Source organism: Sus scrofa, chromosome 18, assembly GCF_054392235.1.
Source record: "Sus scrofa isolate SSC_HxYL_T2T_F1_AM1 chromosome 18, Sscrofa_HxYL_maternal_Yorkshire_Landrace_v2.0, whole genome shotgun sequence".
NCBI classification, from domain to species: Eukaryota; Metazoa; Chordata; class Mammalia; order Artiodactyla; family Suidae; genus Sus; species Sus scrofa.
Window position 1 is genome coordinate 16840148 of NC_139400.1, and position 21729 is coordinate 16861876.

The 21729-nt window shown below is 43.4% G+C and overlaps 1 protein-coding gene across 3 annotated transcripts in view; it reads right to left on the reverse strand.

Annotated features, from left to right (window-relative positions):
- Positions 1-21729, reverse strand: part of MGAM (maltase-glucoamylase) — a 186545-nt gene that overhangs the window by 19964 nt on the left and 144852 nt on the right. For all 3 annotated transcript variants that reach the window (XM_085005252.1, XM_021079097.2, XM_021079096.2), the window contains 12 exons: positions 21060-21260; positions 18252-18406; positions 16717-16885; positions 15920-16016; positions 14405-14517; positions 12694-12819; positions 11131-11259; positions 10666-10776; positions 10283-10345; positions 2491-2625; positions 1570-1657; positions 332-470 (listed from right to left, as the gene is read on the reverse strand). In XM_085005252.1, the coding sequence (XP_084861378.1) occupies positions 332-470; positions 1570-1657; positions 2491-2625; positions 10283-10345; positions 10666-10776; positions 11131-11259; positions 12694-12819; positions 14405-14517; positions 15920-16016; positions 16717-16885; positions 18252-18406; positions 21060-21260 (1526 nt within the window). The remainder of the gene's footprint in view (positions 1-331; positions 471-1569; positions 1658-2490; positions 2626-10282; positions 10346-10665; positions 10777-11130; positions 11260-12693; positions 12820-14404; positions 14518-15919; positions 16017-16716; positions 16886-18251; positions 18407-21059; positions 21261-21729) is intronic.

Sequence of the window (21729 nt, forward strand, 5' to 3'; positions counted from 1 at the left end):
ATGAGTCACTTTCGTAATGAAGAGCCCTCCAATCCTCCATATTCCCTTATAACGAAGGTTATTATAGCATCATCTGCTAACTGCCTGTGTCCCCATGTGTGTATCCTCTGCTAGGACGATTAGCCTGTCACTGGCAGCACCATGCCTTATTTAAGTTTGTCCTCCTTCCTATGACCACAGGGTCTGGCTCCATGAACTGCTACATAGTTATAATTAAACGCGTCTTAACCCCTGGAAGAGGGAGTGAAAGGAGAAGCAGGGCAACTTCATGAGTCAGTGGCTGGCCCTGCAGGCTGTCCCGACTGGAGAAGGGAGGTGAGGGAGGACTCACTCGTAGGTGGGTCTGGTCTGGGACCACCCATAGAGGCTGTGGACGTCGTAGTGCCGCACGCGGGAGCCGTCAGGCAAGATCTGCTCGCCCTCCATGCACAGGGTCTTGCTGCTCAGGCCACTGTTCCTGGACTCCAAATCTGAGGAGAAAGATCCGGTGAGGTGAAAGCCACCCCTGCCCGATCCTGTTTACCCCTGACCTCTCTTCAAGGCATTGAACTCTGGATCGGAAGGCTACCTTGATCCCTGCTGGTTCCCTCTCCTTCCCAGGGGCATGGAAGCATGCTCGGCACTGAGCACCAGTGGTACCTGCTGGTGTTTTCAACATCAAGTGCCCTGAAGGGCTCCCCAGGAGAAAGCAGGGGAAGAATGCCCTGCTGTCAAACACTCTCTGGTGACAGGCTCCAACCTCGGCTGTTAACATGTACATTATCCCATGTAATTTTTTTTATTTATTTTTATGATTTTAATTTTTTCCGATATAGTTGATTTATAGGCTTCTGTCAATTTCCACTGTACAGCAAAGTGACCCAGTCATACACACACACACACACGCACACGCACGTGCACATTCTTTCTCTCACATTATCCTCCATCCTGCTCCATCGCAAGTGACTGGATATAGCTCCCTGTGCTGTACAGCAGGATCTCATTGCTCATCCTCTCCAAAAGCAATGGTTCGCATCTATTAATCCCAGACTTCCAGTCCATCCCATGTAATTCTCATAAATTCTAGTAAGAAGATATAATTATCCTCCTGTTACAGGCTAAAAACCTGAGATTTGGAAATACCAAGTAATCTGCTGAAGGTCAACCAATTCATAGAGAGGAGAATTTCCGGAACCAAATACGAACACAAGTATAACATTAAAGTGCATGGACTCCACGACATGGGGAGGCCGTGACTTTCCACCCACTGGTGGTGCAGCAAATTCCTGTGGATGGATTTATGTGAGCTTGGAGAGGTAAGAAACTTAGTTGTAGAAGCCTCTGGAGACATCACCAATGTTAAATGTTTTCTGAAAAAAAATTTGAGACATTCACCCCAAAGGGCCAATGACTTGCCCACATCAACCTGCGTAAAGTTCTTAGACTGTGTTTGTCTCCCTCCCTCCCCCAAACCAGAGCATCAGTAAGGATGTGCCTGAGCATCAGAATGACCCCCTGGCTGTTGGGCTCTTCCGGGCCTTGCTCCTTGTAGCTGTGGCACTGCCAGTAGAGGAGGCCAAGGGTCCTTACATGGCATGTAGGGAGGGTGGTTCAGAGAGCTGTCCCTGCAGCCTGGAGAAACTGCCCCATTCACAAAACTCGACGGTTCATTCATATCCTAGAAATGTCAGACACAGATACGTCTCACTTTTAGTTTCTGTTTTCTGGTTTTTTTTTGGTTTTTTCTGTTTTTTTTTTTTTTGTCTTTTTAGGGCTGCACCCTCAGCATATGGAAGTTCCCAGGCTAGGGGTCGAATCAGAGCTGCAGCTGCCAGCCTACACCACAGTCACAGCAATGAGGGATCCGAGCTGCGTCTGTGACCTACACCACTGCTCAGAGCAATGCCAGATCCTTAACCCACTGAGTGAGACCAGGGATTTAACCCATGTCCTCTTGGATACTAGTCAGGTTCTTAACCTGCTGAGCCACAATGGGAACTCCTGGCTCACTTAAAAAAAAAAAAAAAGATTCTCTCCTATCAACTCAGAGACAAGGAAGTAGAGAGTGACCCAGTATTGTAAGTTGACCCAATAAGTTATTTGCCACCCAGTAATGCCATAGATACTAGCCCAGGGGGCTCATCGAATCCAGCTTGCAAAATGTCAGTTAGGTCCTACAGAATGACTGAATGACTGACTGGAGGATTTGGGGGGAAAAAAAAAAAACATAAACAACAATCTCTCACTTAGGGTGTGAGGCAGGCTCAGTTCCAAAGATTTCCTGGTAATCACCTTGGAATTTTACAGCAAGAACTTCAGGCAAGGTACAAGGTATGGGGAGTATCAGAACGTTCCACTCCTGATTGGAGGAACTGCAGTTGGATTTGTCCAAAGTCTTTCCTGGATGACTATGAGCCCTCTTGATTAAAGGTCAGTGATACATATGCTTAGCCACAGCAGGACAGAAATACCCCTAGTCACATGTACACAGACACACAGACACACACTTACAATCCACATGCCGTCAAACTTCAAGCTCTTCTCGGGATCCTGTGGATTGGTGTATAGTTCTCTCAGTTCCCTCTTCCACCATGTGATAGTCGAATTACGGAAAAAGTCTGGGAAGGCCACGTAAGCTCGGTATTGCTTAAAAAATTAAATTGCAAAAATTAAACATAATTAATTTGTCCCAAACAAACATATTAGACAAAGAGCAAGCATTTCCTGAAAGCTTAACTCATGCAAAGCCTTGTACCATGTAGTGGTAGTTAAACAGAGTTTAAGTAATGTTCTTGGCTTGTTTGAAATACAGTGAGTGCAAAGAAGAGAGATGAGCACAGATTAGACAGCTTGTTGTGTGGAAGCCATCCACGGACTGTTTTCCTTTTTCTATTGACATGAACGGTAGCCATCACGATGCTGAACTCACTATTTCATCTGTTAGATACCCATCCCTCAACTTCTGTTCTGCAATTTTCTAAGTACTCTTCAATGACAAAGCAGGAGCCATGGAGACTACAGCTTGAAAGGAAGGGGCAGACACAGGTCGGAAAGAAACACCCAGGCAATTCTCCACTAGGAAAAATAGGTGAGAGGCAAGATGGCATTTTATTATATTAGACTGTCCAACTGGTATGCATCTGGGTTTTCTACCTTTTCGGAATCAACTGAAAATTTCAGTTGTGTATCAACTAAATTGAGGAATAAGGAGAAAGTTTCAACTCTCTTTTTTCTTATCTTCAAATAATAAAAACTGTCTTTATTTTAACCTGGAAATTGGACCCAAGGTATAAGTCCTGAACTATAACCCTTCTGAGAGTGAGGGCCTTGTTTTATATTACTCTTATTGCCTTTTGTATACTCCCCACCCCCACAACCAACCAGGGCTTAGCTTAGAGCCTGACATAGGATAAAAGCTCAGTGCACGATTGGGAATTCACACCACTCAGCAATAGCAAATATTCGTAAATTTCTCTACCGCCTATGTTGCTTGTTATGAAACTTAAGGATCCTTTCAACATCTCAGTAAATAGGATACTCTATGTTTTTCAGTGCATTTTAAGAGTTAAAAGCTAAAAACAGAGAGGACTCAAATCAATAAAATTAGAAATGAAAAAGGAGAAGTAACAACGGACATCACAGATACACAAAGGATCATAAGAGACTACTATATGCAACTATACGCCAATAAAATGGAAACCTAGAAGAAATGGACAAATTCTTAGAAAAGTACACTCTTCCAAGACTAAACCAAGATGAAATAGAAGAGATGAATGGACTAATCACAAGAACTGAAATTGAAACTGTGATTTAAAAACTCCCAACGAACGGAAGTCCAGGACCAGATGGCTTCACAGGCGAATTCCATCACACATTTTGAGAAGAGCTAATAGCTATCTTTCCGAAACTATTACAAAAAATTGCAGAGAAAGGGACACGCCCAAACTCATTCTATGAGGCCATCATCACCCTGATACCAAAACCAGACAAAGATACCACAAAAAAGAAAATTACAGGTCAATTTCACTGATGAGCATAGATGCAGAAATCCCCAACAAAATACTAGCAAACCGCATCCAAAAATACATAAAAAGGATTGTACGTCATGATCAAGTGGGATTTATCCCAGGGATGCAAGGATTCTTCAATATCCACAAATCAATCAGTGTGATACAGCACATTAATAAACTGAATAATAAAAACCATATGATTCTCTCAATAAATGGAGAAAAAGCCTTTGACAAAATCCAACACCCATTTCTGATAAAAACCCTTCAGAAAATGAGCATAAAAGGCACCCACCTCAAGATAATAAAGCCCATGTATGACAAACCCACAGCTAACATTATTCTCAACAGTGAAAAGCTGAAAGAATTCCCGCCAAGATCAGGAACAAGACAAGGATATCCACTCTCGCCACTACCACTCAAATAGTTTTGGAAGTCCTAGCCACGGCAATCAGAGAAGTAAAAGAAATAAAAGGAATCCAAACTGGAAAGGAAGAAGTAAAACTATCACTATTTGCAGATGACATGATACTATACCTAAAGACTCTACCAGAAAAATGTTAGAGCTCATCAATGACTTTGGCAAAGTCGCAGGATACAAAATTAACACAAAGAAATCTACTGCATTTCTATACGCTAACAATGAAAGATCAGAAAGAGAAATTAGGGAAGCAGTCTGGTTTACCATCACATCCAAAAGAATAAAATACTTAGGAATAAACCCACCTAAAGAGACAAAAGACCTGTACTCTGAAAACTGTAAGATGCTGATGAAAGAAATCAAAGATGATACAAACAGATAAGACATACCATGCTCATGGATTGGAAGAGTCAATAGTATCAAAATGACTATTCTACTCAAGGCACTCTATAGATTCAATGCAATCCCTATCAAATTACCAAGGGCATTTTTCACAGAACTCGAACAAAATATTTTAAAGTTTGTTTGGAAGCACAAAAGACCCAGAATAGCCAAAGACATCCTGAAAAATAAAAATGGAGCTGGAAGAACCAGGCTCCCTGACTTTAGACTATACTACAAAGCAATAGTCATCAAAACTGTATGGTATTGGCACAAAGACAGAAATATAGATCAGTGGAACAGGGTAGAAAGGCCAGAATTAAACCCATGCACCTACAGTCAACTACTCTGTGACAAAGGAGGCAAGAATATACAATGGAGCAAAGACAGCCCCTTCAATAAGTGGTGCTGGGAAAACTGGACAGCCACATGGAAAAGAATGAAATTAGAACACTCCCTAACACCATACACAAAAATAAACTCAAAACGGATTAAAGACCTAGACATAAGACCAGACACTATAAAATTCTTAGAGGAAAACATAGGCCAAACACTCTCCGACATAAACGATAGCAACATCTTCTCAGATCCACCTCTTAGAGTAATGGCAGTAAAAACAAAAATAAACAAATGGGACTTAATTAAACTTCAAAGTTTCTGCACAGCAAAGGAAACCCTAAACAAAATGAAAAGACAACCCACAGAATGGGAGAAAATCTTTGCAAAGGAATCGACTGACAAAGGATTAATCTCCAAAATTTATAAACACCTTCTGCAGCTCCATACCAAAAAAATGAACAACCCCATCAAAAAATGGCAGAAGATCTAAACAGACAATTCTCCAAGGAAGATACACAGATGGCCAAAAAACACACGAAAAGATGTTCAACATCACTCATTATTAGAGAAATGCAAATCAAAACCCCTGTGAGGTACCACCTTACACCAGCCAGAATGGCCATCATCAAAAAGTCTACGAACAATAAGTGCTGGAGAAGGTGTGGAGAAAAAGGAACCCTATGACACTGTTGGTGGGAATGTAAATTGGTGCAACCACTATGGAAAACAGTATGGAGATGCCTCAGAAAACTAAAAATAGAATTACCATTTGATCTAGCAATCCCACTCCTGGGCATCTATCCAGAGAAAATCATGACTCAAAAACACACATGTACTCCAGTGTTCATTGCAGCACTATGTACAATAGCCAAGACATGGAAACAACCTCAATGTCCGTCGACAGAGGAGTAGATAAAGATGTGGTACTATACACAATGGAATATTACTCGGCCATTAAAAGGAAAGAAATAACAGCATTTTTAGCAACATGGATGAACCTAGAAATTATCATGCTAAGTGAAGTCAGTCAGACAGTGAGACACCAACATCAAATGCTATAACTTATATGTGGAATCTAAAAAAAGGACACGATGAACTTCTTTGCAGAGCAGATACTACCTCACAGACTTTGAAAAACTTATGGTTTCCAAATGAGACAGGTTGAGGGGTGGGGGGATGAAAGAAACAGGCGAGGGTTTGGGATGAAAATGCTATAAAATTTGGTTGTGATGATCATTGTACACTATGAATGTAATAAAATTCATTGAGTAATTTCAAAAAAGAGTTAAAAAGCTAAATGATGCTCATGGCAAGTGTGGAGGGGTGGAGGGAACAACTGAAGGAGGACTCGGTCGAGGGAAGCTCTAGTTCTTATACATGACAAAGGCAAGTAGAAACTCTTATGTCTAGATAAAAGGCCAAGAGGAACACAAAGACAAAACTAGAAATGGACCAGTGTACAGGGAGCCGGCTCACAGAGAATTTCAAGGGTAGTGAGCTGCATCATTGAGCATCTTATGAAAGGGAGGCATTCCAAGGATGTCTTTTGGTTAGAAAACCAAGGTAGGAACATGGAACCAGCAAAACAGAACCTTTCACTAGAAATGGAGCCCCAGCTCAGGCAGGGTGAGACACAGGGGGCAGAAGAGGGAAATGAGGACTAGAATAAACAGAGTGGTACCCGAATCCCGAAGGGGATACAAGTGAGAAAGCTGACCAGCAGTGATTTACTAACCTCACTAAAGATGCTCTGAGGACCCTCACCCATGAAATTTAAAATGTTCTGCTGGTATTGGCTCTGCCTCACTCCTGTCTGTATTCCACTCCTCCTTAGTGCTTTTGCCCTCATTTTCCCTGGTCCTCAGCTCATGATGTGTCCACCTACATGTCTGGCCCAGGGGTACTTATCACAGTTCACTGTGTGCCACCAAAATGCGATTCCTAGACTCTACCTCAAACCTACTGTATTAAATCTCTGAGTTCCAGATCGGGAAACCTACTTTTCATGGGCTTCCCACTCCTAGTTGTTTGGTTGGTTGGTTGGTCGGTTAGTTGGTGTTCTACTACCCTCGGTCAAGCCTGGACATCAGTAGCCTCATGCTCACCAACTGCATCACGTGGGTCTTATTAATATAAACAGTTATAATTATTCTACCTACTGAGAATGTCTTAAACACTACCTGATAGATGCCCTGACTTCCTGATGAAGCATGTCTCATCAAGGCACAACTGGCATTTAGGGTAGAATTCTTGACGGAAAACCCCCTGCAATCAGAATTATGTGCATCCCTGGACACTGCTCACTAAATGCCACTTGATGCTTCCCTTGTGATAACCAAAACTGCCCCACAGATTCCCAAACGCCCTTGAGGTGTCAGGGCTGCCTTTAATGGCTGATAAGTTGTGGCGCTCATATAGTGGTGGTCAATGCCTGGATTGCTAAAGTAGCTCCTATCCCCAGCATAATGATTAAAAAGTCATAGCACTAGGAGTTCCCATTGTGGCACGGCAGAAACAAATCTGACTAGTAACCAGGAGGTTGCAGGTTCAATCCCTGGCCCTGCTCAGTGGGTTAAGGGTTTGGTGTTGCCGTGAGCTGTGGTGTAGGTTGCAGACACGGCTTGGATCCTGCGTTGCTATGGCTATGGTGTAGGCCAGCAACTGTAGGTCCAATTTGACCCCTAGCCTGGGAACTTCCATGTGCTGTGAGTGTGGCCTAAATAGTGCCCCCCCCCTCAAAAAAAAATTCATAGCATCAATATATCTATGTATGACTGGGTCACTTTGCTGTACAGCAGAAATTGACAGAACATTGTAAATCAACTATAATAGAAAAAAATAAAAATCTTAAAAATAAATAAATAAATAAAAGTCATAGCACTGGCATAAAACAGGCACAAACACCAACGGAACAGAACAGGAAGCCTAGAAATAAACTCACACATATGTAGTCAATTAGTCTTTGACAAGGGTGCCAAGAACACAAAGAAGGAAGATAATCTGTAAATAGTTTAGAGAAACATGGATATCCATGCGAGAAAGAATTAAACTGGACCCCTATTTTATACTGTTCACAAAATTAATCCGATAAAATTGGTAAATGTAAGACCTGAAACCATAAAACTTCTGGAAGAAACCACAGGGTAAAACTCCTTGATATTGGTCTTGGTGATGATTTTGTTGGATCTGACACCAAAAGCATAAGCCACACCAGCAAAAAGAAAGGAGTGGGACTACATCAAACTAAAACGCTTCTGTGCAGTAAAGGAAACAATAAAAAAAATAAATAAAAGGCAACCTATAGAAGGGGAGAAAATATTTGCAAATAAGATACCTGATAAAAGTTATATCCATAATATATAAGGAACTTATATAACTCGATAGCACAAAAACAAACATTTAAAAATGGATAAAGGCCTGAATAGACATATTTCCAAAGAAGATACACGAATGGCCAATAGGAACACGGGAAGGTTCTCAGCATCACTGACCATCAGGGAATGGCAAGTCAAAACCACAATGAGATATCATCTCACTTTTGTTAGGATGGCTTTAACGAAAAAGATGAGAGATGACAAGTGTTGGCAAGGACATGAAGAAAAGGGAACCCTCGTGCACTGTTGGTGGGAATGTAAATTGGTATAGCCATTACGGAAAATAGCATGGAGTTTCCTCAATAAAAAAAAAAAAAAAAAAAAAAAAAAAAAAAAATAGAACTAGCGTGTGATCCAGCAGTCTCACTTCTAAGCATACATCCTGAAGGAAACAAAAATCTTGAAGCAGTATCTACATTCCCATGTTCATTGCAGCATTATTCACAATAGCCAAGATGTTGAAATAACCTAAGTGTCGGTCCACAGATGCATGGATAAATGTATATACTATTCAGCTATGAGAAAGAAGGAAACCCTGCCACTTTCCACTGCATGGATAAACCTAGAAGGCATTATGCTACTTGAAATAAACCAGAAAAAGACAAACACAAAACTTATATGTGGAATCTGAAAAAAAAAAAATCGAACTCTTAAAGACAGAAGGTAGAATGGTGGTTACCAGGTGCTAGGGGGTAGGGAAACGAGTGCATGCTGGTAAAAGCTTGCAAGCCTTCATTTGTAAGATAAGTTCTTAGGATCCAAAGAACAGCATGGTAACTATAGTTAACATTGTATTGTATACTTAACAGTTGCCACGAGAGTAGCTCTTAAGCATTCTGACCACCCACATACACAAACCGTAACTATACGAGATGAGGGATGCACTGATTAACCTGATTCTGGTAATCATTTCACAATATATATGTACACTAAATCATCACATCACATACTTTAAACATACAAAATTTTCTTTGTCAGTTATACTTCAGTTAAGCTGGGAGAAAAATACAGTAAAATAAAATCAATCAATCAATCAATCAAAGTCAAGGAATCTATGACCCTGTACTGCTCTAGCAGATCCTATGTCCATGTGGGCTGCCTGGACCACCAAACTACAAGGCATCTTTTGTAAGAAGCAACAGAGATCACAGGAAGCTAAGTCCTCTGCCTTGGATCCTCATCTGAGATCCATGACAAGTTTTAACATATGGCTGGAAACTAGGAGGTAGGTGCCAAGCTGAGAAATCCAAGAAGGATGGGGGGACTGATAAGAGTAAAGATGGGGGGAGGCTGCCCATGATAAAAAGATGTACAGAGAAAAGTATCCAATCACTAAAGACAGGGGTGGGAGTCTGTTTAAAAGGAAAACTCAAGGCAACAACAACCACAAAAGCAACAATAATAAAAACAACAGTAAATACACCAATTTAGGCAAAAGATAGGGTTTCTTAGAGGTGCCATTCTAAGAAATTTCATGGATGTTGGGAATCTGACAGCCTTGGATTTGAAATCACCACTCTGTCAGCTAAGACCATGCACACAAGTACCTTAAACTTTCTGAGTCTTAGTTATGCAAAGATTATAATACCCATCTGTCAAATGGGGTAAAATATTACACATAAGGTGATTGGCACACAGGCAGACATATAGGCCATGTGCCCTATGTGAATTCCCTCACGTTGCCCATGCCCATGGCACAGGGATGGATGGCCAGTATCCTGAGTACGGCTGTGCCTTCCTGGCAGCCTAACTTCACCCAACATCCACAAAGGGCCTTTTACCTCCACTTGACTGTCCCAGTCAAGAGATGAGTTCACAAAGATATCAGGAAAATCAGGCCAGACCTGTGGAGAGAAAAACATTCAAAAGCAATGTGCTAAGTGCTTTTTCTCACAGTATTTCCCAAAACACTATAAACCACACCCAAAGGGTGACAATACTTTGATTTTCCTGTAGGACTGATCTAGAGAAAAGTGGATCCCACAATACACTTTCACACCTTAAAAATTCCTTGATGGTGTTGACAAACACTGACTGAAAAAAATGAACACTTCTGACCTCAGAGTCCAAATGGAAAAGGCAAAAGAAAAAAAAAACAGTGCAAAAACACTACAGCTCCCACCCCCAGGCTGGGGGTTTTAGGGCATCCCTGCTAAGAGCCTACCTTTCCCCAGACAATGCTCCCATCATTTGGATATTTGATGAAGACATCATCTTCCACACCCCGCGTGAACGGCGGGTAGGGTTTTGTCTCGTTACCAGAAATGGCTGGGTCCTGAAATCAAAGCACAGGTCAGGTGAGAAAACCAAAGCCAGAGAATGACCCGGAACAGAGAGAGAGAGAGACAGAGAGAGAGACAGAGACAGAGAGAGACAGAGAGAGAGAGACAGAGAGAGAGAGAGAGAGACAGAGAGACAGAGAGAGACAGAGAGAGAGAGCATTCCTCAAAAGGGAAGGTGCCAGCTTCCACCTGAGCTGTAGAGCTTCTGTGAATCTGGGAAAATACACCTTTCTTACTGAATCTCAGTTTCTCTGCTCATGGTGTGGAAGGAAACACAGTACAAAGCTTTCTCCACCAAACCCCATCCATTCCTCCAGGCGGACTCCTTTCAGGCACACAGGACTAACCAGAATGAGGATGACCCGCATGCCGTTGGCCTTCATGCGGTTAATCAGAGCTGGAAATCCATCAAACTTGGGGCTGAGGGTGAAGTCCAGCTGCCGCTCCATGTAGTCGATGTCCGAGTACTGCACGTCCTGGAGGAGGACAAAGGAAACTTGCAAAGTCCAGGTTCCAGATAAGAACAATGATCCTCTAACCAATGGTGAATTTCAGTGGCATCTTTTTGATTCTTTCAAATCCCACTTCGGTTATTCATTAGGTATTAGGTTCTGGAAAATTCACCTGATTTTCAAATTTTCAGTTGTGAAATACAAAAATAAAACTAAATTAGCAAAAAAAATAGGATGATAATGCCAACCTGGCAGGGCTACAGGCATGAATGAAAACAGCAGGTGAGAAAGTGCTTTGCAAAGGGCCAGTATAAGGGTTGATTGTGTCACCTCCCCCAAGAGGCTGCCGCTGGCATCAGTGGTTCAGAATCAGAGAAAATAACATAAACTATCCAGTACTAATACAGCATGGATAGTAAATCCACTAAAAACAAAACAAAAGCACATGTAATTGCTTTAGAAACCAATCCTAGAAGTTGTCAGACACAGCTGTCTTATTAAGAATAAAATATTACATGTTATTGAAATTAAAGCTTCATGAAGAAGCTAAAATAGAGCTAAGGAAAAGAAAACAATTCTGCATTGATGTTTGCACAGTGGGGTCTCATTCTACAGCTGACTGGCATGCGTGTTTTGTAGTGCAGGTTATGTATTTCCTAACTGTGAGACTCATAAAAATATAGACTCTCAGGTGTACAGAAGCATCATTTTCTCAAAACATTCATTGTCGTTAGCAATCCTAACATAATTTATATATTTTCCCTTATACCATTAAAACATGAACATCAAAAAAAGAATAAAATATTTCATGCATACTTTCCATTAATAAGAACAATTTTACACAATAGAAAAGCAAGAGAATAAAACTGGATCTGTAAATGGTTTATGGAACCACTTCTCTACTGAGTGGACCTCCTTGTCTTCAGCTGAAGGCAGAGTTTGTTTCCCTATGTTTTTCCTCTGGAAAGCAGTCAAGATCCCTACATACAACCAGGAATTAGCACAAAGCTGTGGGAACACTGGGCTTCAACATTGGAAAAGTATTGGAATTGAGGTTATATCTATATTCACGATGGTCTGACTGAATTTGGGTCAATTTCTTTTAAGTTAAACTACTGGTTGAGCAACCTTTTATTTCTATGGTACCAAGGATGTTTTTGACCAGAGGTTGTGAAGTCACGTGAAGGGAACGGAAGCATGGTGTAGCAGAAGAGCCCTACAACTGGCCCAATGTCCCCCTCCTTTGGCAAATCACTGTGACTCTTCAGGTTGGGGACAATGACTCCCCCCAACCTCCGTATTACTGGGTAGGGGTGAGGCTGAGTGTGATATTGTATGAGAAAGTACTTAGCCATTTTACAGAACTTGATGAAAATCAGACAAACGGATCCAAAAATAGAGATAACGGGGTTTGGCTGTGGGGTCCTAGGGCCGGCACGCCACAGACTGACAACGTACATAGGGGATCTGGGCAGCCACCATATCCTCATACAAGCTGGCAATCTCAGAGTCGTTCTCGTATCCATAGCGACACAGCTGAAAACCCAAGGACCAGTAAGGAACCATCACTGGCCGACCGATCAACTAGAAAATAAACAGAAAATTTAATCCTTAAAAAGAAGAATCTGGATTAAAGTTGTACACAAAGAAATAAGAGTATTTTTCCGGTGTCCCCAGTTAGATAATCAACAAAGTCAAATCCAGAGAGAAACTAAAAGGATGCAGAGCCACTGGGATAACTTGAAGAAAGCGTCCTGCTAGACTTGACCTCTCCCTAGGAGTTTTAGAATATCTGATTTTACTCTGATTTCCTAGTGGCGGTCTGGTTTATGGGTTAAGACCACAGAAGCTACATGCCTGGGTTACCTTATCGGCTCCAATCTCTGCTGGCTATGACTCTGGGTAAAAGCTAAATAACCTGTTGTATACCCATTTCTACCCTTATAAATTGAGGATAATAATGCATTTATTTCATAGTGATTTTGTGAAGACTAGATGAGTTAACGTATGTAAAGTGCTTTTACATGTGGTAAGTAATATATCAGTGACATACAATAAGTTTATATTACTGTATATCAGTGATATATACTGGTATATATTAAAACAAACACGGTAAGTGTTTGTTGCTGCTGCCAAAACAACTGTCATGACCACTATGACCACAATTACCACCACCCTCACCACCACCACCACCACCATCACCACTGTCATTATTATCATTGCCACCATCGCCCTCACCACCACCACCACTCTCACCACCACCACCCTCACATCACCACCATCATCACCACCACCCTCACCACCACCACCCTCACCATCACTATCATTGCCACCAACACTCACCATCACCACCACCCTCAATAGCCTCACCTCCAGCACCATCATCACCACCACCACCACCGTCATTACTATCATTGCCACCACCACCCTCACCACCACCACCACCCTCACCACCATCGCCCTCACCACCACCACCACCACCCTCACCATCACCACCACCGTCATTACTATCATTGCCACCATCGCCCTCACCACCACCACCACTCTCACCACCACCACCCTCACCACCACCACCACCACCATCATTATCATTGCCACCAACACTCTCACCACCACCACCCTCAATAGCCTCACCACCACCACTATTATCACCACCACCCTCACCACCACCACCACCGTCATTACTATCATTGCCACCACCACCCTCAACACCACCACCACCACTCTCACCACCACCACCACTGTCATTATTATCATTGCCACCATCGCCCTCACCACCACCACCCTCACCACCACCACCATCATCACCACCACCCTCACCACCACCACCATCATCACCACCACCCTCACCACCACCACCACCATCACTATCATTGCCACCAACACTCTCACCCTCACCACCACCCTCAATAGCCTCACCTCCAGCACCATCATCACCACCACCCTCACCACCATCACTATTACCATTGCCACTGCTAACTACCCTCAGTGGTACCACTACTACATATAATCTTCAATGCTTTGGGAAGCTATTTAATGGTTATTGGGATGTATTTATTGCTCCTTATTCTATAACCTACCTGTTTCCCCAAAAGACCAACGATTCCAGTTATCATTTGAGAATTACATAATGTGCTGTATAAATGATTGATAACCAATGAATTCCTACCTCAGTGTACTGCTGAGTGACAAGCTCTGGAGTTGGCCCCAACAGCACATAGAAGTCCAGAATTCCTCCTGTGGTACGGTAAGTCAAGGCAGGCAAGGGCTGGAAGGTCACATCTGGAAATGCAGGAAAATATCAGTTAAAGTGGAAACCTTCAAGGGAGAAATCACCCCTGAAATTCAAACGCTCTCCCTCTTCTTAAGAGTATTGAGAGAAGGTATGTTGTACTCTATCTACACAGAATTTTAAAAGTTAAGGGAAAGTCTGCAGAGTCCCAGGCCTGGATTGTTTTCCTCTTGATGAGTTAATTATCTTATTATATGTTTTGTCATTCTATTCTTTTAAAAATTTTAACCATTTTATTTTAGAATAGTTTTGAGACTCACAAGAAGTTGCAAAAATAGTACTAAGTGTTCTCTTGGACACCTCACCCAGCTTCCTCCAATGATGACATACTTTTTTTTTTTTTTTTTTGTCTTTTGTCTTTTTGAGGGCCGCACCTGCGGCATATGGAGGTTCCCAGGTTAGCAGTCTAATCAGAGCTACAGCTGCCAGCCTACACCAGAGCCATAGCAACACCAGATCCGAGTTGAGTCTGCAACCTACACCACAGCTCACGGCAATGACAGACCATCAACCCACTGAGTGAGGCCAGGGATCGAACCCGAAACCTCATGGTTCCTAGTCGGATTCATTTCCGCTGCACCACGATGGGAACTCCCAATGATAACACCTTACATAACCCCTGTACATTGTCAAAACCAAGAAACTGACATTGATGTAATACTGTTATAGCTCAAGGATGGACTTCATTCAGACTTCACTAGTTTTTACAAGCATGCTTTTTAACCCCACCTCCTGATTTTCCACTTCTTTTCCAATATACCTCACCCTTGTACCCCCAGAGTGTGAGCTCTGACCCTCTGCTTCATCACAAATTCAAATTATAGAAGTGACTCCCACTGGCTGACCTCCAGGACATAAAGGACTTGCTTGGCTTTGCTATCCCTTCTCACATTGTTTATGCCAAATAAGAGTTGAGTTAATTCTTGTTACTACATGTTAGTGAACTCAAATAAACAAAAAGGCTAAACACAATGGAGAATAAAAAACAAAAAACACTGTCTACGAGATGATAATTTTGACTTCGGGATGACGTGGTCAAACACATTCTCAAGTTCCTCAAGAATGACTCACAATGGAGTTCCCGTCATGGCGCAGTGGTTAATGAATCCGACTAGGAACCATGAGGTTGCAGGTTCGATCCCTGGCCTCGCTCAGATCCCTGGCCTCGCTCAGTGGGTTGAGGATCTGGCGTCGCCGTGAGCTGTGGTGTAGTTTGCAGATGCGCTCAGATCCTGCGTTGCTGTGGTTCTGGTGTAGGCCAGCAGCTACAGCTCCAATTGAACTCCTAGCCTGGGAACCTCCATATGCCACAAGTGTGGCCCTAGTAAAGACAAAAAAAAAAAAAAAAAGAATAACTCACAAAAATAAGGGGAGATGCCGGCATCATCTTACCCATGGCGTTGCTGTTCAGCAGGAGCACTCCATGGGCATTGCCGTCTTCCTCCAGCGCCATGTAGTAGGGGTGAACACCGTAGGAATTCATCTTGTACTGGGAGAGCCGGGGGAGAAGTGGCAGAAGGTTAAAAGACACTGTGCCATGTGCGGCAATATGGGTGCAATTAGAGATTATCATACTAAGTGAAGTCAGAAAGACAGGTGCCATAGGAGATCACTTATACATGGAATCTAAACAATGCCACAAATGAACCTATCTACAAAACAGAAACAGACTCACAGACGTGGAGAACAGACTTGTGGTTGCCAAGGGGGAGGGAGTGGGATGGACTGGGAGGTTGGGGTTGGTAGATGCAAATGATTACATTTAGAATGCAGGGGCGATGAGGTCCCGCTGTACAGCACAGGGAACTACATCAGATCTCTTGGGATGGAACATGACGGAGGACAGTGTGAGAAGACTGTGTGAGTATGTATGCCTGGGTCATTTTGCTGTACAGCAGAAATGGGCACAGCACGGTCAATCAACTATAATTTTTAAAAAATTTAACTAAAAACAAACAAAAATGATATTTTGGCTGAAAAAGAAACGCAACTATTGATGGATAAGATGTGTCTAGTCTTCTCTGTGAAATAAACTGAACACATCAGAAACAAAGAAGCCTGAGGATCGGCCCACTTGTCTAAAAGCAGAACGTGATCATCTATATAGAGTCTGGGAAGATGGCGCATGACGTGTGCAGAGTGTGGGTGGACAGAGGCAAAGACCCAGGCCCCAAATGCTCGGCCCTCACCCCTGGGGGTTGGTCTCGAGAAAACATCCCCCACGTGTGCCAGTTCAAGTTTCTTCGAAAGGCTGTGTGCTCCGTTTCCCCAAAGCCGTAGAGGTACTGGGAGGGCAGGCGTGTGGAGATTTGGATGAACATGTCATTGAAGGTGAAGCCAAGGAGCTGAGAGTCCCAACTGCAACACAAAAGGGTATGTTTGGAGAAGAAATGGGCTGTTTAATGGCTTTCTGGGGGAAACTGACCTCTTGACTTCCTCCCCCCACCCAGAACCCTGTTAACCTCCCACACAAAACATAAAGTCTATGAGATTAAAATAATCATAGACGCCCTTGCTGCAAACCCAGGTGCCCCCTGCTTTGTTCTATTTCCCCCTATTGCTGCCTCCTTCCAGGGGTCCCTCCAGAAGGCCAGGTCCAGTCACATCCACCAGCTGCCACCACTTCAGAGCAGCCCTAGTTTCACTTTTGCTCCCCCTACAGTCCATTTTCTACATAGCATCCAGTGTGACTTTTTCTTTCTTTTTTTTTTTTTTTTTTTTTTTTTTTTTGTCTTTTTGTCTTTTGGACATTTCTAGGGCCACTCCTGTGGCAAATGGAGGTTCCCAGGCTAGAGGTCTAATCGGAGCTGTAACCACTGGCCTACACAGCCGTGTCTGCAACCTATACTGCAGCTCATGGCAATGCTGGATCCTTAACCCACTGAGCAAGGGCAGGGATCAAACCCGAAACCTCATGGTTTCTAGTCAGATTCGTTAACCACTGAGCCACAACGGGAACTCCAGCATCCAGTGTGATATTTTTTTAAAGTATCTCATATCCTGTCGCAGCCCTGTTTACATTTTTTCTGTGATTCCTCACTAAAACATCTCATGACATCTGTCATCAAGGCCTTTCCTGATCTGAAGCCACCTACACCCCAGCCTCAGCTCCCCCCCTCACTTCCTTACTTACTGTACTACTCTGACCATACTGGATTCTGTCCCACCCTGCCCCGCCTCCAATACGGCAAGCTTGCTCCTGTTTCATAGCCTGTGAAGTGACTACCCAATCTGTCTGAAGCGTTCTTCCCCTTCCCCCAGATCACCACATGGGAGCTCCTTCTCCTCAACCAGGTCCTATTTCAAACATCACCTCCTTGGAGAGACCGACTCAGATCACTGTATCAAAAGCATAACTTTCCCTTAAGTATCAATGACGTTTTCTTACCAAGCAGCTGGCACAAACTAAACCTCCACATAGCTTAACTTAGATTATTTTGTTATTTCCTTATTATTTGTGTCATAGAAAGAGAGGCCTCCTCTTCTATAAGCACCTCATAGGAAGAAGGTACCCCACGCATTTGTCCATTGGATGAACTGCCTCGGGAAGTTCTCCCAGGGCACTCAAGATTTTTCACAAGAGCAGACCTGAGAAAGATAACGTCCTCATGGATCTGGAAGCGGATAGTGTGTTTCTTTGAGCAGGATGTCCCCCCGGACAAGGGACCCGGCAGTGAAGCTCCAGGGAACCACCCGTCCCAAATCAGACTTAGGAGCCACTTACATTACGGTGCCTGTACTCTTCCGGCGGATTTCAATCCCAAATGGATTCTTCTTAATGAGGACATCATACAGGCGGCTCTCAGAGGTGCCAGATGGAACCCTGGGTACATTGAGAGGAACTGGCACTTCATACCGGTTGTTGCTGGGATCATAAATCTAGGGCCAGAGGAAATCGATTTTAGGCGAGGATAGTACTCTTGAAACCCATGGCCTTAGCTGAACCGTGATGTCTTCGACAAAAAGTCTGAACACCGCATTTGTCTTCTTTAAGCTTATGATGCTGGAAATGTCATTAACAAATCAAAAAACAGCGCAGATGTCCTTTTTTTTTTTGTCTTTTCCAGGGCTGCTTCCCGTGGCTCATGGAGGTCCCCAGGCCAGGGGTCTAATCAGAGCTGTAGCCACCAGCCTACGCCAGGGCCAGAGCAACGTGGGATCTGAGCCGCATCTTCGACCTACACCACAGCTCACAGCAACGCTGGATCCTTAACCCACTGAGTGAGGCCAGGGATGAACCCGAAACCTCATGGTTCCTAGTCGGATTCGTTAACCACTGCGCCACGACGGGAACTCCCAGATTGTCCATTTTTATCTGGGTCTTTCAGGTCACATTTTTAAAGCCTCCAGTATAGTAACATATTCCTTTGATAGTGGTTCTTTCTTGGAAAGTCAGTATAGTAACACATTCCTTTGATAGTGGTTCTTTCTTGGAAAGTCAGTCTGGAATTTATGAATATACTCTTCATTATTTTGTGTGTGGGTATATGAATGTATGTGAATACCTGAAAAGTTTTCTGAATTGAAAAAAATCCCCCTCCAAAAAAACCATGAACTCTACTTAATTGCAATAATTATAGATGGTCGGGCTAAAAATGGGGTCTAAACTGATTGAGTACCTGCTACCTTCTTGCCTGATACTGTACTAGACCCTAGGATTATTAAACTAAGGCATGGTTATTGTTTTTAAGAAATTCACACGCTAATAAGCGGTGAAACGGAGGTGCCCCCAACACCTGAGAGATGCATATTAGTGTTGAGCTGTATAAAGGCATTGTGAGATTATAAAGAAGGAAATGTCTAATCATGTTTCTTCAAGACTGGCATGGCTTCATGGGGGGGAAAAGGCTGAGCCTTAAAAGCTTTGCAGCCGTTAACCAAGCACAGAAAGCAAACCAAGTCGTTCCTGGCAGAGACACAAATGCAAAGGCCCAGAGAATTAAAAGAAAGAGGCAGCTATTTTGGAGAGAGCCACTGTATAATCAGGAGGTAGAACAAGAAAGGAGACACTTGGAAACTTGAACAAGTTCATTTATTTCTAACCCATTCGCTGCTACCAGGGGCCAGTACGATGGAGGACAGAACGATAAAAGATTATCATCCTTGAATTAGAAAATGTGAAAGAACTCATGGTCCAGGTCGCTATCAGATCGTGAAGAACATTTCAGGTAATGCCATACCAGCCTGAGTCTTTCATTTACTTTCTCAATAAACATTTGAGAACTTTCTATCTTCCAGGTTCCCTTACACGGAGAGTGAGAGGGGGCAGGGATCTATCCAGAAACACCAAGAAGAAGGGACAAATTACTCTCCTAGAGGAACTTACAATTCAACAGTGAAGAAGACGCTGAAAACAGCCTATCAGGAGTTCCTGCCGTGGCACAGAGGAAACGAATCTGAGGTTGCAGGTTCGATCCCTGGCCTCACTCAGTGGGTTAAGGAACCAGCATTGCTGTGAGCTGTGGTGTAGGTCGCAGACGCAGCTTGGATCTGGTGTTGCTGTGGTTGTGGTGTAGGCCGTCAGCTGCAGCTGTGATTAGACCCCTAGCCTGGGAACCTCCAGATGCCGCAGGTACGGCTCTCAAAAAGACAAATGACCAAAAAAAAAAACAACTAAAAATAAAAACAGCCCATCATTTGTCCTTAGATGCAATTAAATCAGGAGGGGGAAGAGATCACTATATTCGTGGAGCTACTTCACATCCATCCCAAATTTCATGTCCCCAAACTGAACTTTATCACTTTCTGTTGATCTATGTTGCCCAAACCTTTTCAGTGTTCCCATCCCAGCTAATGTCACCGCCATCCATGAGAGGCACAATCCAGAAACACAGTCATCTTCTCGATGCGTCCTTCTCACTCATCGGCTACTTGGAATCAGTCACCAGATCCCAGTAATGCTACCTGTCATTTTCTTGAAGATGCCCACCTCTCCATCTTGTTTCTGCGCCTGGTCTAAACTCAATCCCTCATCTGGATTACCTAACCGTCCCCTATTTTTTTTTTTTTTTTTTTTTTGTCTTTTTGTCTCTTCAGGGCCACACTCGCGGCATACGGAGGTTCCCAGGCTAGGGGTCTAATCAGAGCTACAGCTGCCGGCCTACACCACAGCCACAACAACGCAGGATCCAAGCTGCGTCTGCAACCTACACCACAGCTCACGGCACCACCAGATCCTTAACCCACTGAGTGAGGCCAGGGATCGGACCTGCAACCTCATGATTCCTAGTCGGATTCGTTTCCACTGCGCCACAATGGGAACTCCTCTAACTGTCTCTTCTTTATCCCTCTTGTCTTCCCAACCACTTTCCTTACGGTAGACACACCAATCTTTACAAAATGCAATGTAGAACAGACCTGACTGTCCTACTCGTGGTTTCCAGTTATTCTCAGGATGAGGATCTCGTGCACTGTAGCGTGCCGAACTTAGAAGAGCAAACTCATTTCAGGGTTCTGTTACCTGGACAAGCCAAAAGCAATGGAACTGAATAGTGTCGAGTCAGGACTGGATACATATCCTGTAAACACGTACCTTAAACTGCAGCATGTTCTCCTTATGGTAGGTCACACTCAGACGGAGGGAGTTCACGGGTACCGAGGGCAAAGCGGAGGCATACAGAGAAGACTTTAAGGAGATAGCAGCTGTGGCCCCAAATGAGTCATACTGAACATCACTGACGGAGTACAGCTCATCGACAAAATAGCAATGAGGGACTCCAGGAGAAGTGGATGCCTGCAAAGTGAAGCCAAATAAAGCTCAGTATGAGTCCTGGGATTATTAAATATAAAGGGGGCTAGAAAAGGCAATTTGCAGGGAGAGGAAGATAAAATGACTCATTTTCTTATACACTCTTTGGTTGGTGACATAACCCTATTTTATTTTATTTTTATTTTTTGTCTTTTGAGGATTGCACCCGCGGCATATGGAGGTTCCCAGGCTAGGAGTCTAATCAGAGCTGTAGCCGAGGGTCTATACCACAGCCACAGCAACGAAGGATCCAAGCCGTGTCTGCGACCTACAGCACAGCTCACGGCAACGCCAGATCCTTAACCCACTGAGCAAGGCCAGGGATTGAACCCGCAACCTCAGGGTTCCTAGTCAGATTCGTTTCCACTGCACCACGATGGGAACTCCAGGTGATGTAACTTTAAATTCCCTGTCTACATGCAAAGTATTTATTAAAAAAACAAAACACAAACTT